At 44.1% G+C, this 20,266-nt stretch overlaps 1 protein-coding gene across 2 annotated transcripts in view; it reads right to left on the reverse strand.

The window, feature by feature from the left end:
- TSPAN2 (tetraspanin 2) overlaps positions 1–20,266 on the reverse strand; it is a 67,919-nt gene that overhangs the window by 31,321 nt on the left and 16,332 nt on the right. For both annotated transcript variants that reach the window (XM_043962929.1, XM_043962928.1), the window contains exon 2: positions 8,853–8,955. In XM_043962929.1, coding sequence (XP_043818864.1) covers positions 8,853–8,955 — 103 coding nt within the window. The remainder of the gene's footprint in view (positions 1–8,852; positions 8,956–20,266) is intronic.

The following is a 20,266-nucleotide window of genomic DNA, read 5'->3' on the forward strand; positions in this document are numbered from 1 at the left end:
GAACTGTCACATGAGGGGAGACATGCATGAAGTCAAGGTATGGCCGAGGGAACGGCTTTTGACAAATGTTGAGGTTGGATTCTCTTGGTTTAATATTTTATTCTCTTTTTCCCCACAATATTGTACAGATGGCTGGAAGTATTCATCCCACCCATCTCACTTCTACACCTGGCTTCTATGCTCCCTCCTATATGCCTGATGCCATGGACATCTCAATCCCATGCATCTGATTAAGTCTGACTCAGTTTCTTCCAATATGTTTGGTGGCATGGACATATATTCCATCCACCTATTTTAAGCCTGGCATACTGTATGGGCAGTACATATCGCTCAAGTGTGGGAATGCTCATATCCCATCATTTCTCTGTTCTTTTATGGTAACCCCCATAATTATCTCAGGTGTCATGATAAATACAGTGTTGAATTTGGCCTTGACACCTGTTACCAATTATATTAGATTTTTTAATTTCTCATAATGGCATGAGGATAATTAGGCAGATGATGCAAAAAGTGATGAAACAAAGATAAAAAATTATTTTTAATAATTAATATCGCAGCAATTGTCTTCTCAATTACCCTCCATAAGGGGGGGACTATAGTAATATTATAACTTTAAAGAATGGTTCAATTTTTGTTTTATTATATGTTTCATGTGTAACAACTAAGATTCTGAATTCCCTTAGACATGTTTTTGAGAACTTTCATTGTTTGATTTGATTATTGACAAAGCTATTTTAAAGTTGTGTTAAGCTCAATTTTGTAGGAAATTTTCCTGGCTGATTACCAGCATCCACACATCAACCCCTGAAAAGACTTCCATTCCACGACTACACCTAGAGGACATCTGAGAAAAGACTTTCAGAGACTTTAAATGAACAGTTTTGATTTGTTCTTTTTGTTGGTTTTTTTCTCTTTCTGTTATAATATACACCATCTGTAACATGTATTCTCTGCAGAGGCCCTCCCTTTGCAAGACTAATGTCAAAGCGTCGGTTCATGAGGACAAAAAAAAAATTGCCCCTCTGGACAAAACTTTCCTCTCTTCCTTTTCTATATTGTTGTTCACATATTATTAGTTAGCAATAGTTATCATATTGTTTTTACTGTTCCGTCAAGGAAACATTTTGTTTCTTGAGGAACAACAGGGGGGACTGTAACGATTGGAATAACGCCACCTGCTGGATACTTACTGTAGAAGAGTTCTGCCCATGAAGGGAAGGTCTTTGAGGGCAAGACCAGGAGTCTTTTCTTCAGGAGTCAGGAAGTGACGCGGACTAGTGGGAGGAGGAAGGAAGAGACTGGCACTCAAGTCTCGCTCTTTTTTTTTTTCCTCTGGACTCTGGCGGAGAAGGGAGCTAGAAATGCGCTCTCCCTTTAATAGATAGGAATCTAGACCTTTCTCTCTCTCTTTACCAAATTCTTATTCTCCTTAATAAATGCTTAAAAGTCTAACTCTTGCTAAAGCTTATAATTTATTGGCGACCACTCATTAAATATTTTAGACAGACTAGCTAGAATTTTAGCCCTTAACACTGTGCCTCAGTTTCCTCATCTGTAAGATGAAGAGGATAATTATACCAAGATGGGGATTACAGCACCATAATAGCAAAGAGTTGTGAGAATCAAATGAGAGAGTAAAGTGCTTGGCAAGTTGTAAGCTTTGCAAGCTGCTGCTGCTGTTACTATGTTTTCTTTGTATCCTGAGCACAGTGACTACTTAGATTGGGACTTACACAGGTCCTTAATAAGTATTTGAGATTGCACATGTATAACCTATACCAAATTGCTTACTGTCTCATAAAGGGGGGAAATGAGGGAAGGAGGGGAAAAATTTAGAACTCAAAATTAAAAAAAAATGAATGGTAAAAACTGTCTTTACATGTAATTGGGGGAAATATTATTTTAAAAAATAAGTTTATGTAGTTGAATTTAAGCTTTTATTTAAATTGGGTTGAATTTATAGTTTAAGTTTGGTTAAATTGAGTTAAATTTAAATCCTATTTTGGCTCCCTAGATTTGATTTCATCTTAATTAGATCTCATATTCCCTGGCTGAATTTGACCTCTTGAAGACAGGGTTGATACTTTCTACTTTTTTCAAATTTCCCACAGTGCCTAGCCCAGTCCTTTACAAATCAGATCCTCAATAAATACTTCATTGACTCATTGCTCTGTTATTATTTTCTAAAATTAGAGTATGGGTTAATAATGCCAAATATCTAGAAGAAAACCAAAAGGACTTTGCCAACTCCCTGGATATTTCCAAGTATCCAGATGGTTAGTGGCACATGGGTGGGTGTAGCCTGTGCTCCTTACATATCCCACATATGACCCAACTTTTAAAATAGAGTTTTCTTTAATATTCTTGGGCTCATGGAAATTGACTCTTTAGAACTTTATGTTCTCTTTCTCAAAATTGTAGAAGGTACATGAGGTAGGCAGACTCGACCAAGCAAACTTCTGAATACAATGGCCATCTTATGCTTTTTCTGTGAGAACCAAACAATCTCTTTTTCCTTCCTGAGGGCCTTCCCAAGGGTGGACCCCCTGCCTCTCTGGGCACAATTGTACTTTCCAAGCATTTAGCCTCAAGGCTCAGGGCTGGAAAATCCTGGCAATCGGGCCTGCATGTCTGGAACAGAAGAATAGGCCAATGTGATTCCTGGGCACACCCTGGATAAACACTGCTCCCTCAGCCCCATGCTGAGGGCCAGACAGACTGAACCCTCAGGAACAGCATGCTCTGGGATTTTGTAGGAACAAACCCAGTCCGTGACTCCACGTTGCTTTGCCCGGATGGAGACAGAGTCTTCTTACTCTTTGGTTCGGGATGAATGGAATGTTATCGATTGGGTTGCTTGTGTGGCATGAGGAACCCTCCCCCTCCTCCTCCCATCTGTACTACCGCTCCTTGTGCCTCTTCAAGCCCTACACATCCTTCAAGGCCCGGGCACGATCCTACTTCAGATATAAGGATTTCCCCAAATACTCTAAGCTCACCCCCCTCTCTTGCTCCTCCAAACTCACGGCGCTAACTGCTTGGGCCCTTCCTTTTGCTCTTAACAACCACCACACCCCGTAAAACTGGTATACTGGATGACAGTCAGAAGAGGCTGAGGTAGAATAATTAGAGACCCTCTAGTCTGTGCTATGTGAGGGCTGCTCGTGGGAACTGGAGAATAGAAGGCACTGGGGATATAAGATAGCTGGCATCAAATACTTCCAAGGGGGAGTAGGCATCAGGCTTAGGGTCATAGGATTCAGAGCTGGAAGGAACCTCAAAGACCCTCAATGCCCATCCCCTTATTTTACAGATAAGGAAACTGAGGGTGGGGGGATTAAGTGACTTGTCTAAGGTCACCAAAGTAGTTCCAGAGGCAGAATTTGAACCCAGATCCCAGACTCCAGAACCAATGTTCTTTCTTTCCATTGTGCTTCTTCCATTGTACTCTTCATTGTTTGGTTCCAGAGGGCAGAAACAGGAACAATGGTGAGAAGCTGTATTAGGGCAAAATTTAGGCTGGATTCCAGGAGAAATGAACAATGACAATGATTGGAGAACGGAATGGGATGTTTTGTGAGGAAATGGGACCTCCCACAGTGGAGGGCTTCATGAAGCTGATCCCTTCTCTGGTGGTGGGAGCAGGGGGTCTCAGTCAAGTCTGGCTTGGATTGCCACACGACTGCCGATGTCCCATCCTACTGAGGGATTCTGGGGTTGTGGGACTGGTTCTATGAGAACCACATCAGAGAGGACACTGAGTTCCCTAAAAAAGTAGCTGTACTGCTGGGCCGGCAGCATTCAGACTATAAAAACTTAAATGAGAACTTTACAGAGACCTGGGGATTCTATAATCTTTACAGCAGTCATTCGGACTCCTCTTGTCCTTGCTCCAAAGCATCATCAGTTCCCACTAAAGGGCCTGGGTGCAGCGAAGCTGCCCACACACAGACCTCTGTGTCAGGTGCCATGGGACGCTGGGCTGTCCCCTACACAGTCTCAATCTTTTTCCCAGCAGTCTTTGGAAGCCCCAGGGAGAAAGAGAAACTAGTAATGAAGGGTGGCTCCGATCCATTTTATCTTCTATTTCGGTTTCTCTGGAAACTAGAAGGGCTAAGGGTCAGGACAAGGCTCAGTGGAGTGGGTCCCTTGGGATTGTCTGGTTGTATTTTACTTGTAGTATCCCCAGGATTTAGCACAGTGCCCTGTACATCAAAGATGCTTAATAAAATGCTTGTTGATCAATATATGATCTTATTTGATCTGTGATACAGTAGAAAAAGCAATGTCTCTGGAGCCAGAGGACAGGGGTTCAAATCAGGCTCTGATATCTATTCTCTGTGTGGCCTTGGGTGAGCAGCCTTAGGTCTCAGTATCCTCATTTGTAAAACAAAGAAAGGGGTTGGACTAGGCTGCCTCAAAGATCCATTCCAGATATAGATCTAAGGATCCCATGATTTATGATGCTCTTAACAACCCTGGGAGAGAGAGGTGCTTCATCCCACTTTGTGCTGCTTATCTCTGAGGGATGGGTCTAACATATGGGTGGCTAGGTCACTGCTTGAAGAAGAAGCTGAGTTCAAATCCAGCCTCAGACATTTACTAGCTGTGTGACCCTGGGCAAGTCACTTAACCCTGTTTGCCTCAGTTTCCTCATCTGTCAAATGGAGATAATAATAGCATCTACTTCCCAGGGTTGTTATGAGGATCTAATGAGATAATAATTTGTAAGCTGTTAGCACAGTGCCTGGCATATAAGTAAGTGTTATATAAATGTTAGCTATTATGTAAATATATAGACGTCCCCACAACCAAGTGCAACACACTGAGAATTCTTTTTCTAGCTCAATAACCCAACGCCCTGTTATTTGCATTGATATCGAATGAGGGGATGCAGGATGATACAGATGTAAAGGCACTGACTCTGAAGTCAGAGGACCCGGGTTCAAATACTGCCTCTGACACTACCCATGTCACCGTGGGCAGTTCTCTCATCCTCTCTGGGCCTCAGTTTCCTTACCTGTAAAGTGAGGGGCTTGGACTAGACCGCCTTTGAAGTCCCTTCCCACTTTACAACCATGAGCCTGTGACAGCATCACAAGCTGCACCCTGGACCTTGTTTTTCACAGGCCTTCTCAGACCTTGTTGGGCTTTTGGCGTATCTGCTTAGGATCATGGCTCCCACATCTAGCCCTTTCAGCTCCCAAACTAGTCTTGATCTTGTCCTGTTCCCCCTGAGATACTGCCCCCTAACAAGCCAGGTAACCACCTCCTTATTGCTCTCCCCCCACTAGCCCAACACTTTCTCTCTAAGCTGAGGAAGCTTCGATCCATCAGCGCGATAGAACCTATTCAATTACGAAGGCTCCCGACCAAGCTTTGCCCAGGTTGGGGCAGGGGCAACTGTACGCCTTTGCCCACTGTTAAGTGGCATTGAATCGAATTGCAGAGAGCATCAGGAAAGCATCCCTGTTGTCTGTTTGCTCTACCCAGAAATCCCTCACCAAAGAAATTTTCGGACAAAAGTCTCTCCTGACCCCAGGAAACCAGCTGAGTATGTGGCAGTGAGACCCTGGCAGTGCCAAGAGCTGGCCTCATAAGAGGGGGCTCTTTTGGTGGAGGACTTAAAGAAAAGGAGTGGAGCCCTAAGCCCCACTGAGGGGTCTCACTGAGGATGACCAGAGCTCAATGAGGCCCTGGGGCACCATCTTGCTGCTCACCGTGGGGCACAGTTCTGCCTGTGATTCACTTGGTCCTCTCACTCCAGTGGCCAACTCCCCTGCCCCCTACCTTCGTGAAGCTCTCTCGCTGGTCACTGCCAAGCAGCTGGACGCTCTATGCTCCAGACTTAAAATAACCAGGCAGATGGGTGTGGCACCAAAAATGAGGGCAAGAGGAAAAACTATTTTCCAACTGACAAGCGGGATTACTCTTAACGAAACCTTTAGGAAGCCAGGTGATAGATAGCATGTGAGAAGTTCATCCTATGGGTTGGAGCCAAAGGAGCTTAGAGACATTTTGGTATTGGAGGCAGCCTTCAGAAAATAATTACAAAATATGACCAGTCACTGACTGATGAATATCTGACTATTAATGACTCCTATAGGAGATTGGTTATGGTCACAGCCCCACCACTGTCCCCTTCCCCAGAGAAGCGATGTGATGGAGGGAAGAGAACATTGAACTTGGGAGGCAAGAAGGACCTGGGTTTGAATCCTCCTCCGGCATTTATTAGCTGAGGGATCCTGAGATAGTCACTGGTTGAGCCTCAGCTTCCCCATTTGTAGAGGAGTAAGATTGAGAACTGGAAAGGATCACAGGGTCTCAGGTCTAGAAAGGACCTCTAAGACTACCTTGAACCACACCTGAACAAGAATCCACTCTCCATAGAACGTGGTCATCCAGCTGTTGTCTGAAGACCATCAGTGAAAAGGAACCTGCTACTTGTGAAGGCAACTCAATCCACTTTGGGATGGATGGCTGTAATTGTTAGACTTTGTCACTTACTCCTAATTCTGCTACCTCTCCCTGGGGATGTAAACTCTTCACCAGTTAGGACTGTTTCATTCTGTGCACTTGTATCCTCAGCACCTCACCCAGTGCTGCTCATTAAAGGCTAAGGAAACCAAGTCTAATCCCTCCTATCTCATATTCAGCCATCAGGTTCTCCCCTAAGTCACAGGGTCAAAGATCTGAGGTTGGCAGGAGCTTCAGGGGCCACCTGGTTCAACCCTTCCTTTTTACAGATGGAGAAACTGAGGCAGAGGCTAAGTGACTTACTCAGTGTCACACTGCTAATAAATATCTGAGGGCACCATCTGTTCTGTGCACCGTGGTACCTCCAAGCTGCCTACAAAGGTAGAAAGGACCTAAGAGATCCCCTAGTGCAATCCCCTCATTTTTCAGATAAAGAAACTGAAGCCCAGGATTGCCCAAGGTCATAGGTGGGATTTGAACCCAGGTCCTCTGATTCAGAAGTCAATGCTCTTTCCATTATACACTGCTACCTTTTACCCAGGGAATCAGAAAAATAATCTACTGTAAAATTCCCATTTTACAAAGTAGGAAGCTGAGGCCCAGATAAGCAAAAGACTTGCCCAAGGTCACAGGGCTGTTGATTTCTAGCCAAAACATTTAAGATATTTAAAAAGAGCATGCCAATGATAATTAACATTTACATAGAATTTTGAGGTTTATGGAATGCTTTCTACCTGAGGGAGGAGGAGCAAATATTATCTCCATTTTGCAGATAGAGAAAGCAAGGTTTTGAGCAGCTTACTTGCCTATTACGACCCAGCTCATAGAGTGTGAGGCAGAATTTGAATCCAGCATCTCATAACTTCAAGGCCACAGTTCTATCCACTCTGCCCCGTTACACAAAGTCTTGACTGAGTGAGGGCTGTGCCAGCCTCAGATGGACTGACTAGTCACTTGATTAACAACAAGATAGGGGCAGCCAGGGGGCGCGGTGGATAGAGTACCGGCCTTGGATTCAGGAGGACCTGAGTTCAAATCCAGCCTCAGACACTTGACACTTACTAGCTGTGTGACCCTGGGCAAGTCATTTAACCCCAATTGCCTCACAAAAAACAAGAACAAAAAAACCCCAACAAGATAGCTTTCCCTCTCAAACCTGAGAGTAGATGGGGTCTTTCTCATGCCAATATGATTCTTTGGTTTACTTCCTTGGAGGAAGAAAAATATTTTCCCCTTAGATTGGCAGAATGTGACAGAAGCAGCTAGGTGGCACCACAATGCACAGAGCACTGGGTCTAGAGTCAGGAAGACCTGAGTTTGAATCCTACCTCAGACACTAGCTGTGTGACCCTGGGCAAGTCTCTTAACTTGTTTGCTTCAGTTTCTTCAACTATAAAATGGGGATAATAACAGCACTGGCCTCCCAGGGTTGTTGTGAGGATCAAAAGAGATATTTGTAAGGTTCCCCAGCACATTCAATGTGAGTTATTATTATTACAAAGTTATTATAATTACAAATGAATACAAATGTATTATTACATTTAATTATTATTAAAAGACTTGACTGTTGACCTTATCTTGGCATCATAAGTCAGACTGACTAAGCTGAGGAAATCATTGACGATGCTATTAGGACCTTGAACAAATTGCTTAGACTTTCTAGGTCTCAGTTTCCTAACCTGTAAGAGAAGGGAATTCAAAGCGATCGCTAAGGTTCCCACCAGTTCTAAGATCAAAGCAGCCTGGGCAAATCAATACCCAGGGCGTCAGGCTGCTGGGTGGTTTCTGAGAGCTTGGTCACTGCTGACTCTCCAGCCTTCTTCCTGTACCAATTACTCAGAAATTAATATGGAAATGACTTCAGAGAAGAGACATCATTCCCATCTGCTTTGCCCCGCCACCTGCCAAGGAGTACGGAGGGAGTACGGCTTTCCCTCTGACTTGGGGGCTGACACCTCCTTTGTGTATTATCTCCTGGAGAGCAGAGACAGTTCCACTTCTCTATTTGATTCCCCGATGCTTTGCACATAGAAAGTGCTTAAATAAAGGCTCCCTTATCCATTTCCCTTTTCCCTCCTGGAAAAGTATAATTACAAGTGGTGGGATGGAAACAGGACCGGGTGGGCAGGCAGCAGATGCAGGTTCACACCCCCCTGACTCTAACACTGACCGTGGATAAACATATCCCACCATTTCTCTGATCCTCCGTTTCTTAATCTTTAAAATGGGAATAATGATACTCTACACTACCTACCTTGCAGGGTCCGGGGTGAGGAAAAAGCTCGGTTTTTGTTATTTTGAATCCTCCCACGCACAACCCCTTCCCCCACCATTGTCTACCCTGAGCCAAGCTTAGGGAATCTGGATTCACTTACCCATATAGAAATACTCAGGGGTTTTGCCCTCTGAAGATAGATCCTTGACGATGCCTCCAAAGCGAAGCCACAGGCCAAAAACGATGACTGCAGAGCCTGCCAACTGAAAGATACACAAGACTCTTAATCCAACAGGTCTGTGAAGGAAGCTAAAGATGCTGCACCAGTGAGGGAACATCCAAAAGATGGATGGGAAGGAGGGCCAAGAACATCATCACCATCAAAATGAATAAGGATAGGGGCAGCTAGGTGGCGCAGTGGATAGAGCACCAGCCCTGGAGTCAGGAGGACCTGAGTTCAAATCCGGCCTCAGACACTTAACACTTACTAGCTGTGTGACCCTGGGCAGGTCACTTAACCCCAATTGCCTCACCAAAAAAAACAAAACAAAACAAAACAAAATGAATAAGGATAACCAGCATTCACTATAGGGCTTTAATGTCTACAAGGCACTTTCCATACAATTATCTCATCTGATCTTCAACGACCTTGGCAGGTAGGTGTTATTTTTATCTCCATTTTGCAGATGAGGAAACTGATGAAGACAGAAGCTAAGTAACATACCCAGGGTCACACAGCTAGTTAGCGTCTGAGGCCAGATTTCAACTCGAGGTCTTCCTGACTCTAGATCCAGTGCTCTATTCACCTAGCTGCCTCCTAGGCAAATAGAGGTTGAGGGACTTACCCAGGGTCACACAGCTAGTCAGTGTCTGAGGCTGGATTTGAACTCAGGTTGTATGATAATAATGGCTCACATTACTAGAAAGCACTTTACAAGAGATACAAAGTGTTTTTTCTGTACAACAACCCTTCAAAAGATATGTCGTAGGGGCAGGGGCAGCTAGGTGGCGCAGTGGATAAAGCACTGGCCCTGGATTCAGGAGGACCTAAGTTCAAATCTGGCCTCAGACACTTGACACTTACTAGCTGTGTGACCCTGGGCAAGTCACTTGACCTTCATTGCTCCCCCCCAAAAAAAAAGGTGTGAGTGCTAGCGTTATTATACCCATTTTATAAAGCTCACCAAACAATTTGCTTAAGTCTCCACAGTCAGGATTCAAACTGAGCTCTCTTGAATCCAAGTTCACTTGCTCCATTGCACCATGCTGCACACAGAATGTGAAAACTTCTTTTTTTGTTTTTCATCAGAAATTATCTGGGGCAGCTAGGTGGCACAGTGGATAGAGTATTGGACCTGGAGTCAGGAAGACTCATCTTCTTGAGTTCAAATCTAGCCTCAGATAACTTTTTTTTTGGTTTTTGTTTTTTTTTTTGGTGAGGCAATTGGGGTTAAGTGACTTGCCTGGGGTCACACAGCTAGTAAGTGTTAAGTGTCTGAGGTCGGATTTGAACTCAGGTCCTCCTGACTCCAGGGCTGGTGCTCTATCCACTGTGCCACCTAGCTACCCCCAGATAACTCTTTTAAAAAATAATAAATAATTTTGAATTCCACATTTTATTCTTCCTTTCAGATAATTCGTACTAGCTGTGTGACCCTGGGTAAGTCACTTAACCCTGTTTGCCTCAGTTTCCTCATTTGTAAAATGAGCTGGAGAAAGAAATGGCATCTCTGCCCAGAAAACCCCAAATGGGATCACGAAGAGTCAGATATGACTGAACGACAACAAGAATGTTTCTCCCCCTTTTCTCAAGTCTGCTTGGCTGGCACTTTGAGCCTGGCAGAAGGCTTCTCAAATAGATACAAGCCATTTGTCATGTGGACCCACTCATCAACACCACAGAGTAAGAAATGTCAGCAGACACTTTTAGAGCTACAGCATCACACTGAGTGAAATAATCACCCCCCCATCCTGCCCCCCAAGTCCTGAGGAGAGAAGACAGGGAGGGGGAGAAGGAGGTTCACTTTTCTGAACTTGGGAGAAAACAAATCCACTAAATTGCCAACCCACACCTTCTGTGTCTGCAGTCCTCAATTAGAAAGCTTCCTCGGATGCGGTCCATAAGCCCTTCACCCCCCACACCCTCTCTGCCCGTGCCCACTACGCTGACTAGTGAAGGCCCCGGAGACAGCTCAGGCATATTTTTTTTGGTTGCTATTTTGAGTTTCCATGGAAAGTGAGAAAGGAAAAAATAATTTTCCGGAAAAAAAAAAGGCATGGTCTGTGTGCCGTGCGGCCCCAAGTTGAGTCTGAATTGCTGGCCCAAGCAAAACTCGGGCAGACTCTGCAGCTGGTAGAATAATCACTCCGCTTCCTTTCTTTTACCAATCTGAGGCTAAGTTTTAGAATCCAAAGCTGTAAGTCTCCCTGTCCCTGTAGGCCTGGTCTCTCCAGGACTCCTAGATATGAAGACCCACCAGTGGCCTCAAGGCTGCTAGAAGGCAGGCCCTGTCCTCAAAACAGCCTACTTGAATTTCAACCGACCAATTAACTGAGAGAAATTTCTTGGGTACCTACTGTGTGCAAGATAAAGTGAAGAGAGGAGCTTCCCAGATGAATAAAGGGCCACCTTTCCCTAAGGTCAGAGTTTAAACCTTGCTGTCATACATGCATAAGGTGAACTATGTGCAAAATTGTATTCTCTTCAACATACATGAACACACACACACACTATCTCCCTCTCTGAAACATATAGGAACACATGCATACATATATTCTCTTGCCCTCTCTTTCTCCCCTCCCCTCCTGTCCCCTCCTTTCCTCTCCTCTCCTCTTTTCTTCTCCCCTCCCTTTCCCTCCTGCCTACCTCCTCCTCCCTCTCTCCATCCTTTCTCTTTACCTACTCTTATCTCTTTGTCTGTCTGTTTCTTTGTCTCTGTCTCTGTCTGTCTCTTTGTGTCTCTGTCTCTGTGTCTCTGTCTGTCTCTTTGTGTCTGTCTCTGTTTCTCTGTCTTTTTGTGTCTCTGTTTCTGTTTCTCTGTCTGTCTTTTTGTGTCTCTGTCTCTGTCTCTCCTGTCTCTATGATCTTTCTGAAATTTAAGACTATTTATACGAGATTCAGGAAGAACCTGGCCTACATTGAGTAGAAGTAGAGGTGGATTTCAGCTTAACGTAAAGGTAAAAAACCAAACAACAACAAACCAAACCCCTTTCTAATAATTATAAGAACTAGACCTGTCCCAAAATGAAACTGTCCTTCCCAGGAAGTAATTGGGTTCTCTTTCCCCAGAGACTTCAAGAGATGTTGCAGATGATCTTCCTGCCTGGTGCGACTAGATTTTCTCTGAGGTTTTTTCCAACTCTGGAGTTCTATGATCTTTGAAGACTCACTTCTTCCATGCTGGCACCCTCCTCCTCCTCCCCCTCCTCCTCCTCTTCCTTCTCTCTCTCCTCCTCCCTCTTCCTCCTCCTCTTCCTCTTCTTCCTCCTCCTTCTCCTCTTCCCTCTCTTCCTCCTCCTCCCTCTCTTCCTCCTCCTCCTCCTCCTTGTCCCTATTCCCCTCCCACAAATCCAAGCTCAAATCTGAGAAGCCCGTCTAAGAAAAGAAATGTCTTGGTCTGCTGCTAGGGGAAGAAAAGTGAGAATCTCCAGAACAGGAGGAGAGCCCCAGCCCCAGCCACTGGACTCTAATCTGAAATAACTGACTCTCGGGCACTGAGGCAAAGGCTAACTGGATCATGAATCTGCTGCCAGCTGTGGGAGCAGGGCCTGCCTGCTTTTTAATATGACTTTTGTGCTTGATAGAATCTGACTTGAAAGCATGGCATGGCGTCTTCCTTTTCAGTCCATGAAAAGAGAGGAAAGAAGTGACTGGAATAGAGCCTGGCTTGGAAGGAGGCAGCAATGCTCTTGTGGTTTGCCCCCATGTAAACAGAGGGTTTATCCCCAAGGTCTGTACCCTCCCTAGCCAGGACAGGAGGTTTCTTCTACGGACACTATGAGGGAAAAACCTCCTGGCCCAAACCTACATATTTTAGCCCATGGAATTATTTTAGGGAATGACAAAGTTTGAAAAATACAACGCCGAAGTGCTATTGATAGAGGATACACATCCAACCTGTGACCACGGAGAATCCTGAGGAGGAGGAGGATGTGGGGAGGAAGTGACGAGTGTAGGGAGATCCCACAGTGGAGCCACATTTTTGGAATCTCTGGACACAAGCTCTAATTTATAGCTGTCTGGGATCATTCCACCCAGACGGAACACATTTGTCCACTCTGGCACCGATGGATGGGATGCGGAATGGAAAATCAGAAGAGGGGTTACCATTTAAAGGCACTGGGCCATGATGGGAGAGCTGCTCTCCCTCACCCACCCCCAGAAACCACAAGGATCTCCTCTGGGGTCAAGGGAATGGTGACTGAAATGGACGTCCTCATTGTATGACGGAAGGGAGCTGGCTTATTGGCATGAGCGCTCACCAGAATGCACACGGATACCTTGGGTAGTCCCAACCAGGGCCTTTTAAATTTGTGGTGAGGGACAAAGCTGGTGTTCTTTTGGCCAGTGGTGTCTTATGGTCATGTAGTCATTCTGAGTGCCGAGCCTGGATTCAGGAATACCTGGGTTCAAATCCGGCCTCTGACACTTCCTGGCTGTGTGACCCTGGGCAAGTCACTTAATCCTACTTGCTTCAGTTTTCTTATCTGTAAAATGAGCTGGAGAAGGAAATGGAAAATTGCTCTAGTATCTCTGCCAAGAAAACCCCAAATGGGGTAAAGAAGAGTCAGATATGGGGCAGCTAGGTGGCATAGTGGATAAAGCACCAGCCCTAGATTCAGGAGAACCTGAGTTCAAATCCGACCTCAGACACTTGACACTTACTAGCTGTGTGACCCTGGGCAAGTCACTTAACCCTTACTGCCCCAGAAAAAAAAGAAGAGTCAGATACGTCTGAAACAAATGAACAACAGCAAAGTCATTTTGATAACTTGACTTCCAAATATTTAAGCAGCTAGGTGGCCCAGGGGGCCTAAGTCAGGAAGATCTGAGTTCAAATGCACTTACTAGCTCTGTGACTCTGGACAAGTCACTTAACTATTGTCTTCCTCAGTTTCCTTATCTATAAAATGAGGACAACAAGAGCGCCTACACCCAGGATAGCTGTGAGGATCAAATGAAATAATATTTGTAAAGCACTTTATAAACTTTAAAGTGCTATATAAATGCTACTTTTTATGATTATATTTTTAAATTAAAAAATATTTTTAAATGTATGCTGAGCATCAACCGCATGTTGGATGAACACTGTATAAAGAACACAACCAGGGGCAGTTAGGTGGTGCAGTGGATAAAGCACCGGCCCTAGATTCAGGAGGACCTGAATTCAAATTTGGCCTCAGACACTTGACACTTACTAGCTGTGTGACCCTGGGCAAGTCACTTAACCCTCAATGCCCCAGAAAAAAAAAAATAACAGAAACACCAGACATGGTTCTGGCATATTAGACTTCCACAAATCCAAAACTGCAATAGGGAAAGAACCTGGGATTTCGCCAGCATGGGGAATCACTCTAATGGCCACTCCCTCCATCAATGCAGATGAAAAATCTGTCTTTGGCTCAGTAACAAGCAGGAGCATTGTGAGGCTCAAATAAAAGAACGGCTATAAAGAGCTCTGCCAACCTTAAGGCCCTCCATAAATGCCAGCGGTTATTATTATTGTTGTTGTTGTTGTTGTTATTCTTATAAGTTTCCAGTTAACAGGCCTCCAGCCTAATAGTGAATGACTTCATTCCTTCTACTAAACTGCTGAGCTCAAGCAGGGTTCACAGAACCTACCAAGGGGCCTACTGGTAAATGTTTAATAACCCAGTTGGAGGGATTGGGAGGGAACATTTGCACACACACAGTTTTAAATTTAATCTCATTATTAACACTTTCTTAAGTCTAGACAATCAATGAAGCGATAAATCAGGCCCTGACTTGTAGCAATGCCAATTTCTGAGGTGTAAACGCTCACACTGAAAATTAACAAAGAGCCCTTGGAGGCGAACTCCGGCTCCCTGGTAATAAGAAGTCCTTGGGAGTATCTGGAAGAAAACTAAAGTTAAGTGACATATTTGGGGTCACACAGCTGGTGTGATCAGAGGTGAGATTTTCACAGGAGTTAGGGCAGAAAGGGACCTTGGAGGCCCTGCGGTCCAACATCCTTATTTTATAGATGAGAAATTGACCCAAATCACACAGCTAGTCTTCCTGACACTAAGCCAAGCACTCTAACCACTGTGACACAAGGCTGTGCTAGATGTTCCTAATCACAAGCTTTAGTATTTCATCTACTATGCCTCACTGCCCCTCATAATTGTGTTCATATAGCTCTTCGGTTTGTCATGGCATTTTATAGTGTTTACAGTTATTTTAAATGGGGCTTCTCTATCTCTTCCTGCTGGACTTTACTGGTAATGTATAGAAGAAATGATGGTGATTATGGAGGGTTTATTTTATAGCCTGCAACTTTGCTGAAGTTAATCATTTCAACCAGTTTTTTAGTTGACTGTCTAAGAATACCGTTATATCACCTGCTAAGAGTGATAGTTTTGTTTCCTCATTGCATATTCTCATTCCTTTGGTTTTGTTTTCTTTCTTTCGTGCTAGCATTTTTCATTTTGTTTTTTGTTTTTGCAGGGCAATGAGAGTTAAGTGACTTGCCCAGGATCATACAGCTAGTAAGTGTCAAGTATCTGAGGTCAAATTTGAACTCAGGTCCTCCTGAATCCAGGGACGGTGCTTTATCCACTGTGCCACCTGGCTGCCCTCTATAGATAACATTTTTAGTACAATATTGAATAATAGTGGTGATAATGGGCATCCTTGTTTTACCCCCTGATCTTATTGGAAAGACTTCTAGCTTATCCCCATTATAAAGTTTCATACTGCTTCTTATAAAAAGAGAAGTCTACAACTAGTTAAGTTCATTCTTAGGAAAGTTGATGGCAATTCCAATCTAGTTAGGAAAAATTTGTGTCTGGTACTCATCAACCCTCTCATCATTCCCAGTCAAGGCAAGCTTAGTAGTATTGTTTGAGATACAAACACAGTGTGAATGAAAGAACATTGGATTTGGAATCCAAAAAACCTGGTTTCGAGTCTCAGTTCTGCCACTTATTAGTTGTGGGCAAATGAGTTAGCCTCTCTGAGCCTCAGTTCCCTCATCTGAAAATGAGGTGAATAATGCTCATACTATCTAGTACTTCACAGGGTAATGGGAGTGTTTTGTAAATATTTAGTGATAGATACATGTGGACTGTTGTTGTTAGGAAGAGGGCTGGGGCAGCTAGGTGGTGCAGTGGATAAAGCACGGGCCCTGGATTCAGGAGGACCTGAGTTCAAATGCGGCCTCAGATACTTGGCACTTACTGGCTGTGTGACCCTGGGCAAGTCACTTAACCCCCATTGCCCAGCAAAAAAAAAAAAAAAAAAAAAAAAAAAAAAGGAAGAGGGCTGAAGGAAGGACCAAACCATCCTGTACCCTTCTGCAATCTGACTCCAATGCCTCCCTTTAGCATTCTTCCTCTGGGGGCAAGCTGTTATTTCCAGAAGGCCAATGATAAACTGCATATGTCACCTAGGAAGTCTGGAGGACTAGGGAGGGGGTAGCCTGCTCCCGTGAACACATTAACATGAGCAATTTATTGGATCCACCAGCTACCACCTTGGGAAGCAGATGGCAGGCACCTACAGGAAGGCAACACAGAAGGGAGAAGATTTTTTTGTTAAGTGTTGACTGGGGGAGGTAGCCTCAGGTGGGACATTCATGGTGAGGTTCCCTGGGTGATTGCTGTAAGAATGCCTCGCAGACTCACAGCAAACATGTTTTAAGTCCCTACCATGTTCCAGGCACCGTGCTAAGTGCTGATGAACGTCCCTGCTCTCAAGGAGTTCACAATCTGATGGGAAGAGAGAACATACAAACAACTATGTACAAACAAGATATATACAGGACAAACTAGAGATAATCCACAGAGGGAAGGCACTGGCATCGAAGGGGATTGGGAAAGCACCATAGAGAATATCTGGTCCATCTAACTCGTCTTGCAGATGGGACCACTAGGGCCCGGAGAGGATGAGGCACGGTGCCTTGTACACAGGATAGGAACGAGATATGTTCTTGCTGAAACGAGTTGACTCGCCAAGGTCATGCTGTTCAGAACTCTTCACTCTGAACCTGTTGACATTAATGCCTATTTCTTTGCCTGGAATGCTCTTCCTCCTCTAGGAATCCCAAACTCCTTTTCTGGGTCCACTGAGCCCCTCATCTCCTACACAATGTCTTTGCTGAGCCCTCTACTTCCTAGTGCTCCCTCCCACCCAAGAATTTCATATTTTGCATTAGATTGTGAGCTCCTTGAGGGCAGGGACCGTCTTTTGCCTCTCTTTGTACTCTCAGGGCTTAGCACAGTGCCTGTCACATAGTAGGTGATTAATAATTTTTTTTTTTTTAGTTAAGTCCGACTCTTCATATGACTTTATTTGGGGTTTTCTCAGCAAAGATACTGGAATGGTTTGCCATTTCCTTCTCCAGTTATAAATGTTTATTGATTGCATTGTGTAAATGTTGTTTCTTTTTTTTTCCTCTCTTTTTCTTTGGGGGGGTGGTGTCAATGAGGGATAAATGACTTGTCCAGGGTCACACAGTTAGTAAATGTCAAGTGTGTGAGGCTAAATTTGAACTCAGGTCCTCTTGAATCAAGGGCTGGTGCTTTATCCACTGTGCCACCTAGCTGTCTTGCACATGTTGTTTCTTACCAGTAGAAAGCAATATGACCTCCTCAAGACAAGGAACTATCTTTGTGTTACCAGTGCCTAGGGAGGCACTTGCGGCAGAATAAATAGAGAGCTGGCATCAGTCAGTCAACTAATATTTTTAGCCTTAGAATTAGAAGACCTGGGTTCAGGCCCTGCCTCTGACCTATACTGGCTTTGTCACTTAGCCTCTTAGTTCTCAGGACAACCCTCTAAGACTGTAAATGACAGAGAAGTGTGGACCTGCACTGGTGGAGGGACTTTCTTTGTCTGGGAGCTCCCAATACCAATTAAATCACAAGTCTAGGTCCTATTCCTATTCCCTATTTATAGCACCTAGAACAGTGTGTGGCATATAATAGGTGCATAATAAACGCTTGTTGACTAATATATTAGGGAAAATTTATGGAAAAATCATTGCTACATTTGCAGAGACGGATTTCTGTGATTTCAACACGTCAAAGAGGCAGACTGTTGCCTACACAAGATGGGCTTTGATAGCATGATTTGGGCCCAAAGGATCCTTACTTACAACAACAAGTGCCCCGCAATACACTAGCATTTGAAAATGAGACAAATGTCAGTGGTTGGTTAAATTATGTTCACCATTTATGCAAGGAAGATGGAAAATACTCATGGAAAGCTATCAGTGGAAGAACTTGCCAATGCCTTCCCAACCAAGAGAGGAGTGTATATTTTCATGTGTAATTTATAAGAAGCTGGATCTCAAGAATTTCAGTAGCTAACCATATTCCAGAGAATTTTCAGAATATGAAATTACAAATTGCAAGCATATGTCTTTAGAACATGAACGGCCTCTTCAAGAAGTTTTTTTTTTTTTAATCGGAATAGAAAAATTCCAGAAGGGATTAGAAAGCATTAAGGCAAAGTGGATAAACAAACATATTTCCTTTAGGTGTGGCCATCTGCCCAAACCATGTCAATTAGAATGAATAAAAATTTCTTAATGGATTTCAATTTTATTTTCCCCTTTCCTGAGGATTCTTGATGAAGTGACCATTTTGAGGGTAACTTTAATATTAATTGCCAATTAACCTCTTCAGCATTTCTTGAATAAATCCTCTCCTTTTTACTCACACTGTCACCACTCTCCATTCAGGCAGGCCCTTATCACGTCAAGCTAGACCTAGAGTAGCCTCCCAATTTGTCTTGGTACCTCTGGTATCTCTCTGCCCCCATACCTCCTTCATCCCCACTTGGTTGAGTACACATCACTCACAAATCTTCCGAGGTTCTCCACTGCCCAGTCAATAAAGTATAAACTCTGTAATTAACCTGGCTCCCACAGTCTGGCCCCCACCACCTTTCTTTCTGTGTACCTGTTGAGACTGGACTATTTCATGTATGCTTTGTGGCTCCACCTCCCCTCTCATCCTTCTCTCTTCCATTTTTTTTCTTCATACCATCTTCTATCCTCAAGGAGTTTATCTATTTTTTTAAATTTCTTTTTTTTTTTTTTTTTTGCAGAGCAATGGGGTTTAAGTGACTTGCCCAGGGTCACACAGCTAGTAAGTGTCAAGTGTCTGAGGCTGGATTTGAATTCAGGTCCTCTTGAATGCAGGGCTGGTGTTTTATCCACTGTGCTACCTAGCTGCCCCCCCCCAAGGAGTTTATAATATAATTGGGAGATGGGGGAGAGATGGGGGATAAGACACGAACACAGTGGCCTCCCTTTGTCACCTCCACCTTTTGAAATATTTCCCTTCTCCAAAAGGCCAAACTCAGATGACCCTTCCCCTGCGATGACCTTTCTGATTCCCTCATCTGAAAGTGACTTTTACGTTCCATGACCTCTAACATTAGGGACCTTGCCTATATGATTATCATATTCTAATCTGTGTTTATACTTATTTGTGGGTATTATCTCCCATTTAAATGATAAGCCCTTGGAGGGAAAGGGCTATATTTTTAAGTTCATCACCATATCTCTATCCTTACTGAAATGGTGGTGGTGAGGATCATGGTGGTCACAAGCAGGCTGAAACACAGAACCAATAAGGAAGTCTCAAGAAGAATAGGAGTAGGGGCAGCTAGATGGCACAGTGGATAAAGCACCGGCCCTGGATTCAGGAGGACCTGAGTTCAAATCCAGCCTCAGACACTTAACACTTACTAGCTGTGTGATCCTGGGCAAGTCACTTAACCCTCATTGCCCCATGGGGGAAAAGAAGAAGAAGAAGAAGAAGAAGAAGAAGAAGAAGAAGAAGAAGAAGAAGAAGAAGAAGAAGAAGAAGAAGAAGAAGAAGAAGAAGAACAGGAGTAAGGGAGGTAATCAGACAAATGCATAACAGGAAGAGGAGATGGGCTGGTCATGTGTCAAGGGTGTGGGATGACAGGTGAGTGGCCACAATGTTCTACTGGTGTCCCAGTGATGTCAGGACAATAGGAGGAAGGTCTCAAGCAAACTTAGGGGTGAAGGTAGACAAGAATCACAGGATGGACAGGCACAAATGGGCTGTGATCTGCAACCTTGGAGGGGACTTCCAGATGGATGAGATCACAGATCCAGTTGAGTGTTCCTAAATCTAGCCCAGCATGTTATGTGTTGTTGTTGAATCAGATCAAAGTGAAGGAAATCCAAGAACTCTTTATGATTCATAAACATGATTGGGTTGTGAATCCAGGCAACTAAGGTACATGCTGGCTTGGGAGTAGGGAACATTCGAGCTTGAAATCAACCTCCGGCACTTCCCAGCTGTGTAACCCTGGGCAAGTCACTTCAACTACCTGCCTCAATTTTCTCATCT

The sequence above is a fragment of the Dromiciops gliroides genome, chromosome 4 (assembly GCF_019393635.1).
Source record: "Dromiciops gliroides isolate mDroGli1 chromosome 4, mDroGli1.pri, whole genome shotgun sequence".
NCBI lineage: Eukaryota > Metazoa > Chordata > Mammalia > Microbiotheria > Microbiotheriidae > Dromiciops > Dromiciops gliroides.